Source organism: Aspergillus ambiguus (assembly GCF_047715705.1).
Source record: "Aspergillus ambiguus strain CBS 117.58 unplaced genomic scaffold BDV59scaffold_4, whole genome shotgun sequence".
NCBI classification, from domain to species: domain Eukaryota; kingdom Fungi; phylum Ascomycota; class Eurotiomycetes; order Eurotiales; family Aspergillaceae; genus Aspergillus; species Aspergillus ambiguus.
The window spans coordinates 180,759-200,772 of NW_027395517.1; the positions used below are offsets into that span (position 1 = coordinate 180,759).

At 51.1% G+C, this 20,014-nt stretch overlaps 7 protein-coding genes across 7 annotated transcripts; 2 read left to right on the forward strand and 5 right to left on the reverse strand.

The window, feature by feature from the left end:
- Positions 1–177: 177 nt before the first annotated feature.
- Positions 178–3,153, reverse strand: BDV59DRAFT_107093 (uncharacterized protein). The gene is made up of 5 exons (XM_073686543.1): positions 2,765–3,153; positions 2,609–2,702; positions 1,265–2,552; positions 1,172–1,203; positions 178–1,118 (listed from the first exon to the last, which is right to left on the reverse strand). Exons 1-5 carry the CDS (start codon positions 3,007–3,009, stop codon positions 393–395), a joined length of 2,385 nt encoding a protein of 794 aa, XP_073551223.1. The 5' UTR covers positions 3,010–3,153; the 3' UTR covers positions 178–392.
- A 574-nt stretch (positions 3,154–3,727) lies between these two features.
- BDV59DRAFT_198839 (methionyl-tRNA formyltransferase) lies at positions 3,728–4,549 on the forward strand (the record flags this gene model as incomplete). Its single annotated transcript, XM_073693233.1, has 1 exon — positions 3,728–4,549. One exon carries the CDS (start codon positions 3,728–3,730, stop codon positions 4,547–4,549), a length of 822 nt encoding a protein of 273 aa, XP_073551224.1.
- Positions 4,550–4,625: 76 nt separating this feature from the next.
- Positions 4,626–6,205, reverse strand: BDV59DRAFT_107134 (SDR family NAD(P)-dependent oxidoreductase). The gene is made up of 10 exons (XM_073686545.1): positions 5,940–6,205; positions 5,736–5,880; positions 5,569–5,655; positions 5,436–5,498; positions 5,279–5,386; positions 5,175–5,226; positions 5,035–5,123; positions 4,900–4,962; positions 4,772–4,850; positions 4,626–4,724 (listed from the first exon to the last, which is right to left on the reverse strand). The coding sequence occupies exons 1-10, from the start codon at positions 5,987–5,989 to the stop codon at positions 4,702–4,704; spliced, it is 759 nt and encodes a 252-aa protein (XP_073551225.1). The 5' UTR covers positions 5,990–6,205; the 3' UTR covers positions 4,626–4,701.
- On the reverse strand, positions 6,206–7,414 carry BDV59DRAFT_107133 (glycosyltransferase family protein). Its single transcript, XM_073686544.1, has 2 exons — positions 7,284–7,414; positions 6,206–7,210 (listed from the first exon to the last, which is right to left on the reverse strand). The coding sequence occupies exons 1-2, from the start codon at positions 7,362–7,364 to the stop codon at positions 6,422–6,424; spliced, it is 870 nt and encodes a 289-aa protein (XP_073551226.1). The 5' UTR covers positions 7,365–7,414; the 3' UTR covers positions 6,206–6,421.
- Positions 7,415–7,533: 119 nt separating this feature from the next.
- BDV59DRAFT_170725 (uncharacterized protein) lies at positions 7,534–10,449 on the forward strand. Its single transcript, XM_073688457.1, has 3 exons — positions 7,534–7,707; positions 7,776–8,612; positions 8,675–10,449. Exons 1-3 carry the CDS (start codon positions 7,582–7,584, stop codon positions 10,280–10,282), a joined length of 2,571 nt encoding a protein of 856 aa, XP_073551227.1. The 5' UTR covers positions 7,534–7,581; the 3' UTR covers positions 10,283–10,449.
- Positions 10,450–10,796: 347 nt separating this feature from the next.
- On the reverse strand, positions 10,797–12,692 carry BDV59DRAFT_191101 (sugar porter family MFS transporter; the record flags this gene model as incomplete). Its single annotated transcript, XM_073691848.1, has 6 exons — positions 10,797–10,933; positions 10,987–11,060; positions 11,140–12,123; positions 12,178–12,402; positions 12,456–12,532; positions 12,597–12,692. 6 exons carry the CDS (start codon positions 12,690–12,692, stop codon positions 10,797–10,799), a joined length of 1,593 nt encoding a protein of 530 aa, XP_073551228.1.
- A 1,850-nt stretch (positions 12,693–14,542) lies between these two features.
- Positions 14,543–16,666, reverse strand: BDV59DRAFT_210160 (glycoside hydrolase family 154 protein; the record flags this gene model as incomplete). Its single annotated transcript, XM_073695541.1, has 3 exons — positions 16,114–16,666; positions 15,759–16,057; positions 14,543–15,699 (listed from the first exon to the last, which is right to left on the reverse strand). Exons 1-3 carry the CDS (start codon positions 16,593–16,595, stop codon positions 14,543–14,545), a joined length of 1,938 nt encoding a protein of 645 aa, XP_073551229.1. The 5' UTR covers positions 16,596–16,666.
- Between the last annotated feature and the right edge of the window lie 3,348 nt (positions 16,667–20,014).

Here is a 20,014-nt window from a genome sequence, read left to right on the forward strand (position 1 = left end):
ATGGAACGGCGCTTGCATGGATGCACCGTGCAACATTATTATTGGACCATAGCGCATAGAGTAAGACACAGCCTTCCGTTGGCAAACTAATGTGGCTTAGACCGGTATTGGAGCGTATAATTAGGTTGTATATCTATACATTCAATTAGTTAAATTATCACGAGGTTTCGGGAGCAACCTAACTGCTTTCTGCACCGCCACCGGGACAGATACATCCAAGCTGGGCGTTTACCTGTCTCTGGAGAGTGTCGCGTGAAGGGAGTCCATCCCCGCTCTGCAGATCATCCTTCACTGACGGCTGTTAGTGCCATGGCCTAATGAGATAGCAGCATCTTCTCCCCTGTGAATTGCATAAGACAACACTGCACTGTATCAAACCGAATGTATTGGTATCATCTATTTAAGCTCAATAAATTCTCAATATATCGTCGTGCATCTAGACCCAGCCCTTCTACTAACTTAGCCGGTCCGGTATCGGTACGAGATGAACCAAAACCGGCGCCGCCGAGATCACGGAAGAATTGAGTCCCACTGCTGTTGCGAGCGTGGGAGGCGGGTGGAATGTGGTCACTTGCTTTGCGGACCAGGAAAGCCTCCTGACGCAGATCACCGGTTCCCACAGCGTTAACAACACCGCCGCCTTTCTGGTCTTCTATGTCGATGTTTGCTATTCGCACCCAGACGATCCACCAGCCACGGCTGGTCTTGCAGGTTCGCTCGAGCTCCAATGGACGGGACCGCGTTTCAATGAAAGTACTCAGGAGTCGGTGGTGGATGTTGAGGCTCTCGACCCGTGTCCATGGTAAGGAGCTGGAGTCATTATGTCCTAGCGGCTCGGAACCCAGATCGGGAATGTTGGGGATTGAGGAACGCACAGTCAGATTGGACGGGTCGTAGACGATATCATAGAGTTGCTGATCTTTAGAGGCAAAGCGTTGGCTGACATCCGTGTCGGTCTTAGATTCTGAAATTCGGGTGGCGGCGTTTGTCGGAGAGGTTGAGTTGCTTAGAGGTTTTTGGAGAGGTCCGAGTTGGTGGTGTATGGTTTGATAGAGAGATGGATCCGTCAGCGACGCGGTTTCTGGATCGAAAAGAAACGTATAAATAAACGGTTGATGCTGTTCTCTCGTTAGTCGTTGTTTGGTCCTGTTTGGGTTGTTTTTATGCTTACAACATAGACCACAGCTCGCAGTTGCACGGAATCTAGGGTAGGGTAAGCAAACAGCGGTCAACCAATCAGGGTATTGGACTGATGACTACGTACCTGTAATGTCTTGATCGGAAGTAGGTCGGTGAACATGGAGTATCCTTTGAGTTATCACATCGGTGGACTCTGAAGGGAGATTGTCTGTCACCACAGGGCCTTCCACAGACTGACCACCAGGGCTAGCCGTATTGTCGAGGAGGCCGATGAGAAATTTCCCCTGGTTCAAGGATTGACCGGTATTTCGTACAGGAGATGTGCCGGACTGCTTCATTTCTGGAAGATCTTCTGGCGAGCCTTCTTGGTTGCCTCCTCCGGAAGAGGTGTCTTCTTGTTTTAAGGCTTCGACGCGGGGATGCGGACTGGGCGATTCTGAAGAAGGTCCCCAACTCGAGCCGTATCCTAAAGTGAAGTATTTCACAAATGTGTCGGTTCTGAACCGCATCCACTCGGCCCCTCGCTCGCTTCTTGCTGGAGAGCTCTCGTTGCTTTTAAGTGAGCTACCCTGCCCATCAGAACTTGGAGCAAACTGTGAGGGCTGCGGGGCTCCTATGACGAGAGGACGTGGAATGCCCGGGGAAAAGCCGCGATCTGAGTTAGTCGCTTGCGGGCCTTCTGAGGGTCCCGAGGTGTGGTCGACATCTTTTTCAGCTCGCCCGCGCTTTCTTCGTCGTTTTCGCCGTCGGGGGGAGGTTGGATCCTCGCCAACACCGTACGCCTCGAAACCGTACCGATAGATCCATTCCATCCACTGAGTAATATGGGCCACGGAGGGCCTAGATATGCCACCTACACCAGAGAATATGACGCCGTCCGAAGGTCTGGGGTAGACGTCTAACCCAAGCCACTGGACCGGTTCGGAATCTTGGTCTAGATCTGCGTTCTCGTGCTTATGCCACAGATATGGATCACCAAACCTGGAGACGATAAGGTCGACAAGGCCATCAGTCCGGGAGACAAAGTCTTCCAGTACCTCCCGTTCCCCGCTCCCCCATTCCTCCTCACCGACGCCCACACCGAGCTCCCCGCCAGCGGAAAGCTTGATGCCATCGTACATATCAAGAGCAGGGTTTCCGCTCAAGAGGACCTCCCAATTCCATGCAAATCTCCTCCAGAAATTCTCGAGTATGGTGCAAAAGGTGTGCCGGCCGACCCGTTGGTACATAGAGTCGAGCGAGAGATCATGATGTAGGAGGAAGATGGAGTGGGCTCGGCGGAGCTGCTGAATCAAGAGATGCGGAGGAGACATCTCTCTCGATGAATAATGATACTTCGGCACGTCGGATATATTCTGATGCGAGGACGACACGTTGGACGGATCGAAAGGAAGGCGAGTGAGATCGACTGACTAGATGGGTCTTAGGATCTATTGAGGATAATGCGTCGGTGCATAATGCTACTCACAGCTAGAATCCACCAATTTTCTTCCAATTCATGCAGGACAATATACGACTTGTCTGTCTCCACGTAGTCCACTGCCTTGCCTTCGGAGAAGTTCCTGTGGGAACGGTTCAGCGCAGGTCCAATATGGCGGAGGAGGGGTACCAAGAGCTCTCCTACCTCGCAAAGCTCACCATCCCCTGCGCCAGACCTATCTGACGCAGTCTCTCGTTCCACTCATTATTGGAATCTTTCTCCCCATCCCTGGTTGTGGAGCTTTCGCGCCGCTTCAGCTGATCGGACCTCGATGTATAGAAAACCACCTGATCTTGTATCGTTTCGTCCGTCGGTCCGAGGAGAGGGTTGTAGATGGTGAGAAAGGCGAGTTGCGCTGGGATTACCGACGCAGGTTCACTCTCCGGCATTGCATCGTCAATCTGTGAGCCTCCGCTCACAGCGCACGCATGAGATTGTCAGGTTGGGAGGTCATCTACCTCGGTAGTTGATTGGATGCGCGTGTTCTGGCGCGGTGACATCACGTGGCTGTCAGTTGTTTGGGTTTCGGCGAGCTATCCGGAGCTTCCCCATCTCTGCACGTCTGGCCACTCTCGGCACTATGCTGTTCTCGCGAGGACCCGGAGTCCTCTGCGCGTACAGACGAGCAAGGGATTTCTCTCTTGCGCGTCGATTTCTCGCGACGAAATCGTACGACCCTCTCCGGATCCTTTTCTGTGGATCCGACGAGTTCAGTATCGCTTCCCTGAAGGCTCTCCACGAGGAACATTTGAAACGCCCAGATCGAATTTCCTCCATAGACGTTGTCTGTCGACCAGGAAAGAGGGTTGGAAGGGGTTTGAAGAAAATACGAGAGGGTAATTGGTCTCTGAATTACCTGTGGTAGACGCATCGCTTATTATATTGTTTCCTATAGTTCCCATCAAAGCAGCTGCCACACAGCTTTCCCTCCCAATTCATGAGATAGACACCTTCAAAGGATGGACGGTATATCACTGCCTTTTATATACCATATATGTCGTCACTAACGCTCTTAGCCGAGTGTCCCGATAAACCTGATAATAGCTGTATCGTTCGGCTTATTCGTTCCTCCGCGGATACTCAACGGCGCAAAGTATGGGGGATTGAATGTTCATCCTTCATTACTTCCTGAGTCAGTGTAAATGCCAGATCAATTATCGGAAAAGACCTAACTCGCCGAACCACAGCTTCCGTGGACCTGCGCCCTTACACCATACCCTCCTGGCTGGTAGAAGTACGACCGGTGTCACACTCCAGACTCTGCACCTGAAACATTTCGATCACGGTGCAATCCTGCAGCAGACTCCCCCTCCTGGCTTCGATATACCAAATCCTGATTCCTGCACTGTTCCAGAGTTGTTAAATATTGTTGCCCCTAAGGGCGCAGAGATCCTCTTGGATGGTATCCGGAAGGGACTATTTGTCCCTCCTGTGGAGGATGCAGGCTGGCGTTCATCCAACATGACGGGAACGCTGGTTCATGCGAGCAAAATAATACCTGAAGACAGGCATATCGATTGGGCAAGTTGGTCTTCGATGGACATCAGCCGGCGAAACCGTGTGATCGGGCCATTGTGGAGCAAGGCGCTGGTCGTTAGCAGTCCTCCCAATGAGGCCCAGTCGTTCCAATACCGGCGAACGATATTCACGGAACTGGAGGAAGTCCCTCGACTCAAAGGTAGTGATTCTTTTGCGCTTGTCCCGGGGTTGCCCTTCGTGGACAGCCCTCACCCGGTTGAACCCACTCATAGCAAAGGCGTATACGTCTTCACACGAGATGGAAAACTCCTTCGTGTACACAAAATGAAGGTGGAAGGAGAGCAGAATGCGGATGCCCTCCGCGCCGCTCTCAAGGCTCGAATGATTGGCGAGAAGACCTTCACCTCAGGAACATCCCGATTTACACCGTTCTACAACCCGCTTCAATGAGTCTGGAGGGGACAAATTGCTAGGTCATATGTATAACTTATATGGCAATTCTATTACAGAGAACCTCCAATACTCGTTACAGTTGCGTCAGATAGCGTGCGCGTCATCCAAGCCAACGGCTAGCAACGACTTTTACACCGGATCCTTTCGATTTATTTGATTGCAAAGCCGGAGTCTATGCAGTCAGCGCTGCATTACATGGCCAGCGTTCAGAAAACTTACCAACTTGTATACCTTGTCCCGTCATAGAGGCGTTCTTAGCAAGCATGACAAATGCATTGGCGGCATCCTCGACTTCCGGCTGCGTAATACGTCAGACTGAGTCTTATTGAGTGATTCAGGGTACGTACCACACTGCCGAGAACGGCCTTGTTTTTGTACCCTTGGATCTTCTCCGGCGGGAAACGTTGGCCCTGGAAAAAGCTTTAGCTCCCTGGCTGTTTCAAATCGGATCGTGGACAGCAGCAAATAAAGATGACACTTACCCATTCGGTGAGAAGAAGGCCAGGCAGAACGGCATTCACTCTCACTTTGCTCCCTTGGCTCTGCGCCAAACATTTAATGAGGTGCAGCCCTAGTACTTGTCAGATTTCTTCCTTACACTCTGAACCGAGGGTATTCCAACCTGCTGCCTTGGTCACAGCATATGGTAAGCTGCTTCCGCTGGCAGTGACAGCCTAGAATCCTGTCAGCTTGGGTGTTTGAGTTGCTTTATGCCGGATGTCTTACCGCGGTGGATGAAGTCAGGAGGAATACACCGCCGTCAGGGTTAGCATTGAAGGTGGGCAAAGCCTCTTTGAAGAGGTGGAAATGTCCCTTGACATTGGTAGTCCAACACTGGAGACCCGTTAGCTTGGCCATAAGGTGTGTTGGTGGTCCAGAATACCTTATCCCAATCGTCGTCGTCCATGGCATCAAGATCGGCGAAGTTGGTCATTTTCGTCCAGCCCTTGCCGCAACGTCAATCATACTGCTGCATCATCGGCAGCTTGAAAAGATGTTTGGTGTAGTCGACTCACCGCGTTGGACACGACGATATCCAGCCCTCCAAGTTGTGCAATTGTTGTCCGAACAGCGTTGATACAATCATCTTTGCGACTCGCGTCCTGGAAACCAAAACATAATGAGATTTTCTGTGCACAAAGAGACGATGTCCTGGGAGACTTTGACGTAAAATGGGACCTACACCTTGGATAGTAATTGCTTTCACTTTGTATTGAGTCTGAAGCTCGGCGGCGAGCTTTTCAGCAACGTCTTTACTCGACATATAATTGATGGCGATATTACAGCCTTCGGCCGCATATTTCTGTGCCACAAGGGCCCCCAACCCACTGACAGAGTCATTAGTCCTGCAATAGCTTCCTGTCAAATAACACAACCTGGCACATACCGAGAACCCCCGGTGATCAGGGCATTGCGATTACGCAGAGAGTACGACATAGTTGCAATGATGTCCAAGTTAGGAATCGATTTCTAGGTGAGTGAGAAGCACTACAGAAGAGACCAGAAGAAATCACGAATACCTATTCGAGCGGGGTAATTTTGGGGTAACTAAGCAGTACCCCGGTTTGGCGGATATTCCGACAAGTCTATCCCCCGATACGCAGTATTATCATCCCTGATTATCATTCCGGCGATTGCGGCGGAGCTAGGTCTATCACCGACGGCCAATTTGGCCAGTCAAACTGCCGACTGCTGGAGGCGCACATCCTCTGCGGGGCAGGGCTCCGACAGTGCTCGGAGGGCGGAATTACGCCTTTGACCTCGGCATGCCCCCGGTTCCACTTGCGCAGTATGGTTCTTTGCGTTATGTAGTTTCTCCCGCAGCGAATACCCAAAACGGGCCAAGAATGGTAACTGTGCTTGTTATTGCTACTCCACAATCGTACCTACGTACTCTGTGCTCCTCATGCCTTTCCAGGCTCTTTTGCCTTCCAATGCAGGCCATTGGACGAGAAACCGGTCGGCGAAAGGCAGCAGGAGCTTCCCCGAGAGGCTCAGGCTCGTAACGCGGGCCCATGATTCTACAAATATGGTACGGAGCTGGTAAGTTGTTGGTGTAACAGGATGTTCTCGCGATTCCGATTTGACGCTGGTTTCTCCGGGCAGGCGGCCTCCACATAAAACCAACGAGCCCAGTCGATGATAGAACCGCAGAAGCCTCGCGGCCAGAATGACACAGACCGCCGTAGCCGGGCCATTAGTCAGGATGATGTCCGGATAAGGCGAGATGGCCTTGGGGGGAAGTCGTTTCTGGTCAGGATGAAGTCCACGCAACACCAAGAGACAGGACCAGAAGGACTGGAGAGTAGAAAACGGCGCAGTCAGGTAAGATTGGTGCACGCGACGTGCGCGCGGCACCGTGACGATGGTGTATGAATCTGGGGAACTGGTGCTTTTTGCAGCTGTCTTCTGGGGATCATTGAGATAATGGGTTTCAAACTCCACGGCTTTGGTTGCACTAAAGTTGTCTCCTGAACTGACGACATATGTACGGTAGGTATATCTGGATGGGTCGAGTTTCATGCGTCGCAGCATGGAGAACATTTCGGCGGTATGTCCTCCGCTACCGAGAACGATCAGGAGATGGGCACTGGTGCCTTTCGCGCGCCATTTGGGAATGACTGCATTATGAGAAGTGGAAAGAGCGTAGTGGAGGATCTGCAATAACCTGGAGTCAGTGTTGAGTCCGTAGACAGTCTATGGAGTGTGATTGCGTCGGACAGGTGCGTACCAAGGCGATAGACAAGAATATACCGGTTCCAACGGCGCATAGACCCAGAAGTGTGGATAGCGACAGCGACAAGAGAGCCATGTGGTCCCTCAGGAGATTGCCGGTCCCCTGTCCCACTGACAATGGTTGTGAGAAGGTGATGGTTGAATGGAAAGGTGGTTGCGCGGGAGCAGGTGATAAGGCACGTGGCCCGTGCGGCTCTCGGCGATTATTTTGCTATTGTTGTCTTAACTCCTTCCCGCTCATCCATGACGATTTTCTCTCTCTTCCTCCGCATCCCCCGTCAATGTGACATGACATGGCGCCCCTATTTACCAAGCGTCTAAGCTGCTTCTACTGTGGACAACGGTCAGCTCAGTCGCAGAAAGGAGCCGTCCGTAAATGGCGATGTCCGCATTGCGAAGCGATCAACTATCTGGATGAGGTACCGCGGAATGATTGATCCCTGTCTCTGAGATCTGCCTTACTGATCATTGTCTACGCGGATAATAGAATGGAGAAATCACGGACCCCCCGGCAGCAGAGACGAATCCCGACGTGTATGGCCCCGGTGCCTCTAGCCCGCCTTTTGAGACGGCCGATTTTACCGGCACTGGCTTGTTTTGCACGCAGTGTGTCCGCAATCAACATCTGTTTACGAGTGCTCTGGCATCGTATTTCCCCCCGACAGACGATCCGAATTATGCCGCTTACGAACGCGAATATCCGAAGTTCCGCAGGAATCTGGAGGAACGATACCCCCAGGTATGCGTCAAGTGCGAGCCTCGAGTGAGACAACGCATTCGTCAGGCGGGATACGAAGCCAAATCAGATCATCTCCGGCGTATGATGGACCGGAGTAAGGCGGGTCGAGCAGCAAGACAAGCGCGGAATTGGAATTGGAGAAGTCTTCTGGTGTTCGCGGGCGCGATCGGTTACTGGACGAGCATTGCTGGCCAGCTTTCCTGGAACCTGTGGTCTGCCCTGGATTCCGAAGATGCTTTGCTTGATCCCGATGATACCACGGCATCCCCATATGTGCTCCCGTGTATGCTTCAAGCTCTGACAACACGTCAAGTGCCGAGAAGTTGCTCGGTAGACTTGGCACCCTATGCTGGCTTATCGTTGGTTGCCGGAATCCTTTCTCTATGGTATAACCCCAAGCTACGCCTGAAGGTTGAAGGGAGGGGTGGGCGGTTTGTTGGGCTTGGGGAATATTACAAGGTACAGCTCATTGTTATGGTGGTCCGATGTGTCTTCTGGGGTGTACTCAGGGACCCTTCGTCAAGTGGCCTGGAGCCTACCTTACCGCCTGCCCTGCATATCTTCATGATCTTCTTCACGATCTTAGTAAGTCTCAGGGCTATGTTCTCGTACGTGCTCGCGGAATGCAAATGCTTACCTATAACCAGTCCGTCCTCATTTCTCGACGCATTGTGAAGTACGACACCCGTCCCCTGGTGATCTGGAACGAGGACACACCGACCTCAACTCCAGCTCGCAAACGCGATGTTTCGCCTGGACAGGCTTCAGGCCAGAATCAATTCTTCTCCACCGCCATTGATCCTTTCCAACGGGCCAGCCCCCGTTTCCCTCTAGAAAAACTCGCAACCCCTCGAGCTGCCGCTGCGGAGTCTATTCCGACGCCTCCTCCGGAGGGTGATGACATGGATTGGACTCCATCAGTCCAGCATGTTCAACACGAAATCAAACCGACAGTAAGCGTTCATCAAAGGGACAAGAAATCTGTCCTCGACGGACCTCTACCATTTTACGGTTCTCTGCCAGCTGCCCCCGCACCGCCATCATGGAACCTGCGTAACCGTCCGGTTCAGCGCCAAAAGCCGATTGAGCAAGTTGTCGAAGCTAACCCTTTTCACCGTACCCCAAACCAGGCCTCAAATTCATGGGGAAGGACTTCTCGTCACTCAGATGTTTCTTTTGCGCCACCAAAGTTCTTTCCTATGAGTGATCATGTTGCATCTACTGGACTGGAGAGCTTGTTCGATCGAACTTTCACTATCAAGTCACCGGAGGAAGAGGAGCCCAACACTTACCCTTCTCGACAGCGGCCTGTGAATGCACACTCTCGGCAGCCCACTGGAATGCAGCCCTTCTTCGTCTTCCAGTGTCTTCGATTGGGGCTGCTTTTAGCCTCTATTGCTGCTTGGGCTCTTTCACAGCATGGTCATCTTTCGTTTCCGGGAAATTCCGTTGAAGTGGCTTCCCTGGGTACCGCTAGTCTTATTGCTGGATTTGGCCTGCTCGAAACGTTGAAGCACCCGATCGCCGAGTGGAATGGGATGGAAATTCTAGTCTACTTTGCCGAGCTCGCTGCAGCCGTTCATTTAGGGGGAAATCTCCCACGTGCGTTATTTGAGCGCGAGTACTTTGACCGTTATGGGAAGATTCTCTTGGGCTTCATGGCCGTGCAGGAGGGATTAACACTCCTCAACCTCTATCGATTCATGTCAAGCACTACTGCACCCCAAGGACATCAGTCAAATCAACCGAGACCTTCAAGTACGGGGCCTGGGAGTCTCTCACGGGTAGGGCATGATGGCCAAATCGATCTCCAGTCGTTTAATGCTCAGTCCTCAGCCCCGTCCTTGTCATTCTCCTCGACTGCCGCTGGATCGAGTTTTACAACCCAGACACCGGAACCCCAATACCGCAAGGCTTTCCCGACTTTTGATGCAGGGCTTAACCGCGACCATAGCTTCAGTCTAAGTAGCCTGAAGGACAATGAATCGGACGTGTCAGATCCATTAGATCGCGATTCCGACACCGAAACTACCATGACTACGGCCACCACAGCTACAAACAATACTATACATAACATTCGATACGGGAGAAATCTCAATGACACGTTTTTCTCCCCCAAACGGTCTGAACTTGGCCCCGGACTTGGCGGCCTAAGTCTGGAAGATCAGCCATCCCCACGGATGACCCGAAGTCAGACCCAGAGAATGCAGGGTCCTAACGGGGCGCGCAGATTCCCCACTCGTGGGCTCGTTTGATTATTCTGAACAATTAGTGTTATGCGTGTCCTTTTGTGAATGAAGTAACGGTCAGGGATCAGGGCAGCGGATATCAAGATTGGTAAGGCGGGAACTGATTTATTGCATTCTGGTGCAGTTGGGTACTCTAAAGCGTTCGTTTAATTGCGTGTATATGCTTCCCTGCTTTTGTACATAGCCTGGAATATACGATTTATGACAGATATGAACGACTCAACCTCGGTCTACTTTGACTCCTACCTGTCACATGGAATCTAATGTCGATATAATGGAAGAGAAAGATATCTAATGACATGACTGGGTTGCTTGATGGGTTATATCCGACAAGTTAAATGAGCTGGGTCACGCGTTGCATACTTCGCAGTCCAACACAGGACACATAACACTACAAGTCACACTAGACGTATCTACGGAGTACTGGATATGTTATTCTGCACAGCATGGTCATCAGCCGGTTCGTCGCATTCAAATCCCTGACGCTTCCATCTATAATTAATCGTCACGAAAGAGCAAATTACACCCGCTCAACCCTAGCCTCTGACGTTTCATGCTTGCTGTCTGACTCCGCAACACCTCTCTCAGGATCCGCATTCTTCTGATCGATGAGCTGGGTGACACCGAACAGCTCATCCATCTTCTCAAGGGAAAGACCTGCTATACGTTAGCGAGAGGACGGTACCGACCACAGAACGACAGCCACGTACCTTTAGTATCAGGAATGAAGAACCAGACAAAGACACCCATCGAGAAACAGAAACACGCGAATATGATGTACGTTCTGTCATCGTTAGCACATTACCCGGACAGACGAGACGACCACCCGCCCCGTGAGCAATGCACAGAAAGACAAAACTCACCCATAACCATTGGCTCCCACCGTGGCCAACATGTTGGGCACGGCCCTGGCCACGACGAAATTGAACAGCCACTGCGTGGCCGCCGCGAAGGCAACATTCAGGCCGCGTAGCCGCGCCGTCGGAATCTCCGAGACATAAATCCAGCAGACGGGTCCCCAGCCGAACTGGAAGCACGCGGCAAAGAGGAAGATGCAGACCAGGGCGACGTACCCGGCGGGAATGACGGGCGCGCCCTCCTTGGGCGGAGCGATACGGACATACAGGCCAATGTAGAGCATGCAGAGACCCTGGGCGACGGAGGTCCAGAGGAGGGAGCGCCGGCGGCCGAGGGAGTCGGCTACAAACACCAGGAACACAGCGCAACCGACCATTTTGACGATTCCGTACACACCCGTAGCGAATAGGTTAGTGGCACTGCCCGTAAGGCCTAGGTTTTCGAATAACTGCGGCGCGTAGTAATTAATGGCGTTGGTGCCCGTCATCTGTTGGCAAACCATCAAGAAGATGCTGATGAGCACGCGTTTGCGGTTGCCGGGGATCAGCCACATCTCCTTCATTAGGTCCCAGGTGCCCGACCCGCCGACGAGTTGCCGTTCCTGTTCCAGCTGCGTGACGATGTCCTGGAATTCGTTCTCGACATACGGGTGCGTGGCGGGCAGGGAACGCACGCTGGCCAGCGTGGCGCGTGCTTCCTCCCAGCGGTCTTGCTTGGCGAGCCAGCGGGGCGATTCGTTGCAGAGCATCATGCCGATGAGGAGGAGAATAGCGGGCAGGGCCTGCATCGCGAGCGGGACCATATATTGCGCCGTTCCCTTAATGTGGAGGAGGGAACCGTAGTTGATCCAGAAGGCCAACATGATTCCCATCGTGATAAAGAGCTGGTAGATTCCGGTCAAGCCACCGCGGATGGCGCGGGGGGCATTCTCTGAGACATAGAGCGGGTTGACCATGGAGGCGAAACCGACGCCGAATCCGTTGATGAGTCTATTGTGTGTAGGAGTTAGTGGGGGGCCAGTTCCGGACGGCTGTCAAACGTACCGGCCAATGTACATTGCTTCCAAGTGGCCTTCGGCCGCGACCTGCATGATGACTCCGATGATTGAGAGGACCGAGGCTGAGATTAAGCCAACCTTTCTTCCCCATTTGTCGGCGACGGCGGAGGCGATGAGGGCGCCGAAGAAGCAGCCGGCTTGCAGAGTTGAGACGATATTAGCAGAGAGATTGGCCTGGGCAACTTTGCCCAGATTGGTCAACCCGTATTTACTGGAGAGACGGTTAGAATGGATGCACGGGAGGAGAGAGAAATAGAGACGGACTCCATGAACGGATCCATAGTGAGAACACCACCAATGATACCGGTTTCCATGCCGAACAACATCCCGCCGAAACATGCCTACAAATAAGTCAGATACGTTCCCAAACCAAGCAGCGATGAGGAAAGATAGGGATGGACTGACCGAACAGGCCAGAGCGTATACTCTCCACCCGTAGATTTCGGGCGGATCTGTTCTCATCGCCTCATTGTGGACGAGCTTTCTAAGAATGGCCTGCATGTTGCTTATTGCTGGCTGCTCATGTGTCTTTCCCGTCAGCGTTTATAAATCAGAAGAGCAAAATAACCCCCAGTTCGGATTTAGCCGAGTAAGACAGGCAAATGAACCGAAGAGCTTTCGGCGTGACGGGACTTCGTATCGAGACGGGATTCCAAGAGCCAGCTTAGAGAAGGGGACCAGAGAAGGATGATCGAGAGATTATCCCTCCAGGGGACATGGGGTCGGGTTATATGATGGATGCTACAAGGCCAAAGCCAAAGCTTCCTGCATTTCGAGAACAGTACATCGCTCGGGAAGCAGCATCACGCTCTTGCGAGCAAGGGGTTGGGAGCGTGGATGACATGCGCCCCGGAGAAATAAGGCGAGGAAAAGACCTAAAAATCCCACGAATCCGAGGTTACGAGAAGGGAGCTAGCTGGGCCGTTGTCATCCTGGAAGATGTTGGTAGCTCGAAAACTAGTGGCATGGCTTAGCCAAGAGGGTATTAGGAGGAGGGGAGAGCAGGAAGATCTGACCCCGTCTGGGCGTTGATGCCAGCGTTTCCTCCTGCTGGGATTAAAGTTGATGGAATGAATGGACTCACGCGGGGAGTCTGCGGGGAAGAGACCCATACTAGTTTAGCCAAAACAGACCCTAATTACCCCGGCTTGGCAGCTGATCGAACAGATGCCAGCGAAGATATTGTTGGGACAGAGATATCAGAATGTGGGCAGAGTCAACCTTCCACGAAGGAACTGACGTTCCCAGAGAGCATCAACGGCGAGAATATCCACAAATGAAAAGACCAAACTACCCCCTAAGACCAGATCGTGGTAGGTCCATGCATTTTTAAAATCCAACTGTACTGCCAATCGCCCAGGGGAGCACGTAGCCGAGGTTTGAGAGTAAGGATTGGTACAAGTACCATAGTGGGCGAGTAGCAGGTAGAATCGTCGCTAGCTGGGTGGATATAGCGTAGAGGAGATGACACCTTTGCATGTTAGTTGCATGCCATACATTGAGAAGACGACTAACATACCAATAGATCGTTCTCCACATGTGCCCTGTGATGGCAGCTACCGATGTCGACGGGCTCAAGAAGAACGCAAACGGCTCGCAGCCAAATAGCGAGAGAAAAATGTACAAAGGCACCTCGATGGCTGTTGATATGGCCATGGAGAGCAATGCCGGACGGACAATTCCTAGCCATATTCACTTTAGACCTGCGTGATATGGTTCCTGCAGAAAGACACATATCATAGAGCTCCCTCCAGCCATTTCCAGAACGTATTTGTTTTCTTTGGGTCTCCTTCCATTCTCCCCATTGGATGCGAATTTCCTGGCGGCGGCAGCAACCATGATGCTCATGAGAGTTCCCAGGATCGCCTGGAAAACGATTGAAGTATGGGCTAGTCCCACGCGGGATGCAAAAGGCCGGGCTTCTCGATTGGCGATTATAGCCCACACCGCACGAGTCAGTCCTTCATTTTGGATCTCTGCCAGAACCCCGATGTACGTGTAGTCCGTGGTGACGACCAGAGATGAGTTGATGTTGGCGACCCAGAGCTTGAGGAGTGTCCTATACAGGGCGGGGAGAAAGAACGCGCCTGCATTGAACAGAAGAGCTCCCACGTAACTAGAGACATTAGATGCTAGCTGGAACTACCTTGATCGATGCCACTATCTTCCCATGATGGCCGGCCCATTTGAGGGACAGAGCTCCGCAAAGATGATCCACCAGCCTACGTAACTTTGACCTACGGTGAACATTTACTATGTCTATTCACTCTACCCAATACTACTCTCCAATCCGAAATTATGTAGTCATCTCCATATTCGGACAAAAGAGCTTATCAAACAAGAAACTAGCCCTATGAACCCATTTTCTCCCTCAACCATCCGGGTATCATCGGAACTTGATCCCATTTAGCCCGCCACATATTTTTCCAATCCCCATTTTCATCCGCAGGCAATGCAAACACAGCTGTGACAAGCCAAATCTGGGTCCCAGCGGTGACGTTGACTGCTAAGGAAGGCAGAAGGGTACGGCCGTGGATGAGATTCGAATTGGGATCTGCCAGCACCACTCTCCCAGCCCGATCACTATTTCCTTGAAGGTCCACAATACCCACAGCTCCCGCAGAAGACACTGTGAGAGCCTTGTGGGACTCCTGCATTATCCCTTCAGACGAGTTCTCAGACAGAGGGCCCAAAATACGGCCATTGTCGCTTCGACATCCGTATATGGCGAAGGCCCCTTCAGAAGTCATCAGGTCGCGTCCAGCCCGCACACGATGCGCACGAAGATGCCAATTCTCACTTCCATCTGTAGGAGGAATCAAGAAAGTCTCCACTTCGACATCGGGCCATGGTTTCCAGTCAGATGCAAGAACGGGGTGCCCGTCGGGCCATTCAAAGCGCGCATTCAACGTAGCTCGTCGAGTCTGCCAGATATCTCCTCCATCATCTGATAGCGCTAGCATACTGTCCGGAGCAAACTGTTCCAGGGTGTAAGATCCGGTGGGCACGGAGTACCCGAATGAGGCACTGTAAGCGAACTTGCCGTACTTGGCCTGGGTGGCTCGGACTGGATAGTGGCAGGCCTGTCCGGAGGATAGGAGGAAGGTATGGCCACCACGGTGGATCATGATGTGCTTTGGATATTGAAGGACTTGAACGGCTGACAGTACAGCGCTTGGATAATCTTCTTCCTTGGCTGTCCAGAATGGATGCGATTCAGATAATGCCAGCGGCACGAAGGAAAGACAACACCAGTAGGGTGAGCCAGGCGAGTTGTAGTTCTCCGTCAAGTACATGTTTGTGTAGGAATAACCGAGGCTTAAGGTACCATCGTTGTTGAACATGTCTCGTTGCATTGCCCACCAACGGAAGTGTCTCAGTAAGAGACCTTTGACTATTCCCCAGGTAAGAGGAGCAGGGGGTTCGACATCAGCAAAAGCCAGAGCACCCCAGAACCCAACCATCGCGAATCGATATGTCATAGAACGTCCGAAGGGAATAGATGCACCTTTCGAATTTGGTGTCAGTGTCACTGTAGCAAGACGCCAGTAATGCCATGTAACGTACCGTTAGGATCAAAATAGTACACAAAGTCTAAGGCAAATTGCTTGGCTCTTTCTCTGTACCTTTCTGCTCGAGGCCGGTCAAAGTCACCCGCCAATTTTGAATACAGAAGCTGCAGGAATTGAATCGCAAATGAGCCCGAGTAGTAGTCCATCTGGTGATGGCTCTTGGGACCATCGTTGCTCCACCCCCCGCCAACATGGAACGTATCCAAATGGTCCATGTCAGCTTCAATCCGGGACAGAGAGTAGGGAGCGCCGTTTCTTCTGAGGCCGAGGTTGGCAAATACACGGAACCACAACCTGAAGCAAGGCATTAAGAAAAATTTCCCGAAAGGATAAGGCTACAGTAAACATACCAATTCGTATTTGGCATCTCTCGCTCATTGATGCTATTCAACCAGTTTGCAACGTTTTGCTTCTGCCGAGGGGTCAATGGGTCCCAAAATACATGAGGAGCAATGGCCAAGGTGAATCCAATTGGGCACATTTCCACCATGCGCTGGTCAAGATCCTCAATGTGGCCCCAGAATTCCGGGTGTTGAGGGTCAGTCCCGTTAATGAAGCCCTCCCGCCAGCGTGTTGCCTCTGTATAGTCATATCCGCCCCCAACCAACGCAGCTAGGCCCCAAAGTGGACGTGCAAAGCCTTCAATTTGCGCTCCTCCTTCGTCGAATCGCGTGGTCGAGGTCCCAATTTTCACCCTGCTGCATCCTGGGGTGAAGCATCGGACAAGAGGGTCGAGGAGAGCCTGACAGGCATTCTGAAAATCGTCGCGAGTGCAGAAAGAGGACTGACTGAATGCATGAAGAGGCGTCTTTCCATTTGCATGGACCGACATTGTGGACGATGGACTGCCGAATGCAACGAATTATCGCAGTAAGCACAGTTGGATCTTGAAGACGCGCAGTGTATTCCAACAGTTTGCCCCACCCACCTGGTTTTATATTATGATCGTTGATATGAATGAGGGGTGGTTCGTGGATCGGGATAAAGTCCGAACTAGTTCAACATGGTGATGTGAAGCCCACGATCTTCATTGGTGGATAAATTTATCCAGATTAGAGATTAGCATAAAGTGCCATAAACCAACTACATCATCCGAGACTTTTTCCCTGGAGTTGGGTCTCTGTTTATCGCTACGGGAGAACTAGATAGGCCTTCCACCTTCTATCTAGATCATCGAATTTACTGAAGATCTCCCTAACCGCTAACCACCGACGGCCGTATAACGCCGGAGCCGCACCGATCCGATGCAGGTACAAGATGATTAAGCAGAATCAGACTATCATGATGAGCCTAAATGCAGATGGCAAGCCCCTCAAATTGCGAGGGCAATGGCAATGATCAAAAAACACGCTGGGATTTCTACAAAGATGAAGACAGACAAAGACACAATCCTTCGCCTTCGCCCGGGAGCGGGCTGGCCGGTCCCAATTCCACTGTTTCCCCGGATTCATCTTCCACCACCACTCCTTTGTACAGCACGCTTTCGCCTGTCCCACCCTTTTCTGCATGATCTGCCACCCAACTTGCAGCTTCTCCAGCTGCAAGTTGTTCTTCCGGATCAGTGTCTTGATACCTCGGGAGGACAAACCAAGAGCCCTCCGGGACTAGAGAAAGACATAGCGAGACCATTCGAGCAGCTCGGACTCTGAGAACGTAAAATCTTGTTCCTTTGCGGTCCTTGTGAGACATTTGGTAAGGGGCGGAGCGTAATCCCTTAAGATCGCCATCGGTAAGGGTAATTGGCATCCGTTCCTCGCCTTTAAGGAGGCCGAGCTCGGGTCGGAAGAGAGTGGAGTGTTGGTTAAGAAGGTCTCGCATTTGTTGTGCGAAGTCTTCACCGAATTCAGCAGAAACGTCCGCTTGGCAGACGTTAGAGGTATCGGTAAACGTGGCTTCGAATGGAAAGGGTTCGTCTGGTAGGTTTGGCGGACGACCAAAGACAAGTGAGAACTCCAGGGTGATAGGAGGAGGTATGGCTTGGGCAGGAGTAACTTGGATGATTGGAGGGGTGACTCCGTGATTGAGAATCAACGGACCGGAGCTTACGAGGCCGCCATGGGCTATCGGGGTGTGACCTAGAGGGAGGGCCCCGAATCCGATCGTATTTATCAACGATCACGATCTTGTGCTCCGCGCTGAGCTTGATGAGAATTCCGTCCGAGTTAGCGAGCCACCAGGGCGGCGTCCAATTCCAATCGGTTCGCGGACTCAAAGGCTCCGGCTTCGATAACTAAGAATGGCCACCCTTTACCTCGGAGATTTGCATTCATCCAGGACGAGTCACATTCTTTGCTAGAGTTGGTAGGTCCAGCATACGTGGTAGCGCCTAAGGGCAAAAATTCGGCGTATGGAACATTCATCGCGCGGACTTTGTTGCTTAAGAACTGGCCGAGCGGTCGGTGAGCTATTTCGTGTTCACTTGACGGGACTTTGACGATCATCGTCTCAATATAAGGGAAGTAGGCCAGCCTGAAAAAGCTTCCAATTTGCTGACAATTCTTCTCAATGTATTAGAACTCCTTTCTTGTAACATGTTTGTGCGCGATGTACTGATCACGGCCGCCTTTTTTCGAGCTTCCTACCGTTGCGGCCACGGCATCAATGAATGCTTTGAAGCCAGGGAATGTTGCGGGAGGCTAAGTCGACGGCGAGTCCCTTCAGAGAGACGTCAGCGATGGTCGCCTTTCTGCCCTAGAAGATTATCAGTGTCCAATTCCGACGATGAGATCGCCATTGTTCTGCTTAGAGTCGGGGTGTTGGAGCGAAAATCCCATCCGCCGTGCAGAGCACATATGTATTGTGTAAACCCTCGCGACGTATACGTAAGCAACCAAAAACATCAAAGCTTGTTGTATGTAGATCATATAAGCCACCTATGAGATAGATGGGACGATAGAATGACAACAGCGCGATTTGTATGGCGGTGTGAAGAACGATACTATTTGTATCTTAAGTGGTCCTTAATCCCACGACTTCGTTGCGAAGGTACCTCTCTACCAATTCTCAGAGAGAGTCGGAATAGATAAGAAAGGCCAGTCAAATCTAAATCCATGGAATTGACGGAGGAAGGCAGATCGAGGAATGACATAAGGACGTTATATATGCAATCTCCCAGGATCCGATTTACTGTTAAATGGATATTCTTGTTTGGAGTATTCAATATTGACTGTTATCAGGACGACGCCTGTGAAGCAGCATGATATATTCACAAGTGAAAGACATACAGTAAATAGAAAGATATGGTTTTTGGCAATAGGTGGTGCGAATGAAGTCAACTTAACAGAAAGATACGGATTCAACCACAAAACATGGATTTGTTAATTTAGTTTCTGTAAACGGTGAGGCTGTGAATTGCCTCTTCAAGATAGTTTTGCCTTTTAGGTTCAATACCCATTACGTCGTCCCGTAAGCTTCCCTCAGTGCTCCCGGTCTGCGACCTCCTGATTATTCTCTATGCTAGGGCTTTTATTGGGGCGCTTTAGGCTTGTCAGAAGTAATATAGCTTTGGTATTACTGTATCGTGTAAGCCTGAAAATATGTGAGCTATCAATGAGCTAAATTAATACGGAGCTGACCTTTGAAGAAAGTTTTATATAATATAATAATTAGTCTTTATGCTCTCTCGGTGTTCATAATGTTAAAAGTTATTTACTAGGGAAAGTATACCCCCTTAGCTCTGGTACATATTAGAGTTAAGATTGGTTTGATAGTTAAAAGAGAAAAGAGTCTGTATACCTATATATATATATGCTTACTCTAGTGAGGGTGGCTACTGTCCTTTTCTGCCCCAACTGTTAGTAAAGGGAAGGGAGAGCTTCATAGAAGGGGCTAGAGCCATTCTTACTACGAGACCTCACTCGGTCCAGCTGTTTCAATATAGTTTCTGAATATTTATTTTTGAACTTCATCGGAATATTATTTACTGTTTGTAAGCTTTGAAAGTAGACAAATGATAGTCAGGAGTTAAAATCATTGCTTAGCAAGAGGAGCTTCTGAGCTAAGATCTATAATCAATCTATCGACACTCTCTGGACTGCACCCGAATATTCAAACAAAAAGAATCAACCCTAAGTCCTCAGATTACCGAGTAATTTTATCTTTTTTTGGGCCAGAACACCGCGCAACAGACTCAGAATGGGACATAAGATCTTAGCGCCAGCGCCCTGGTAAGGCGAAGAAGGCCTATGACCACGCGGACTGGGGTAAAATCACCGAAGACATATTTGGACAAATAGGCCCATAAAAGGAGAT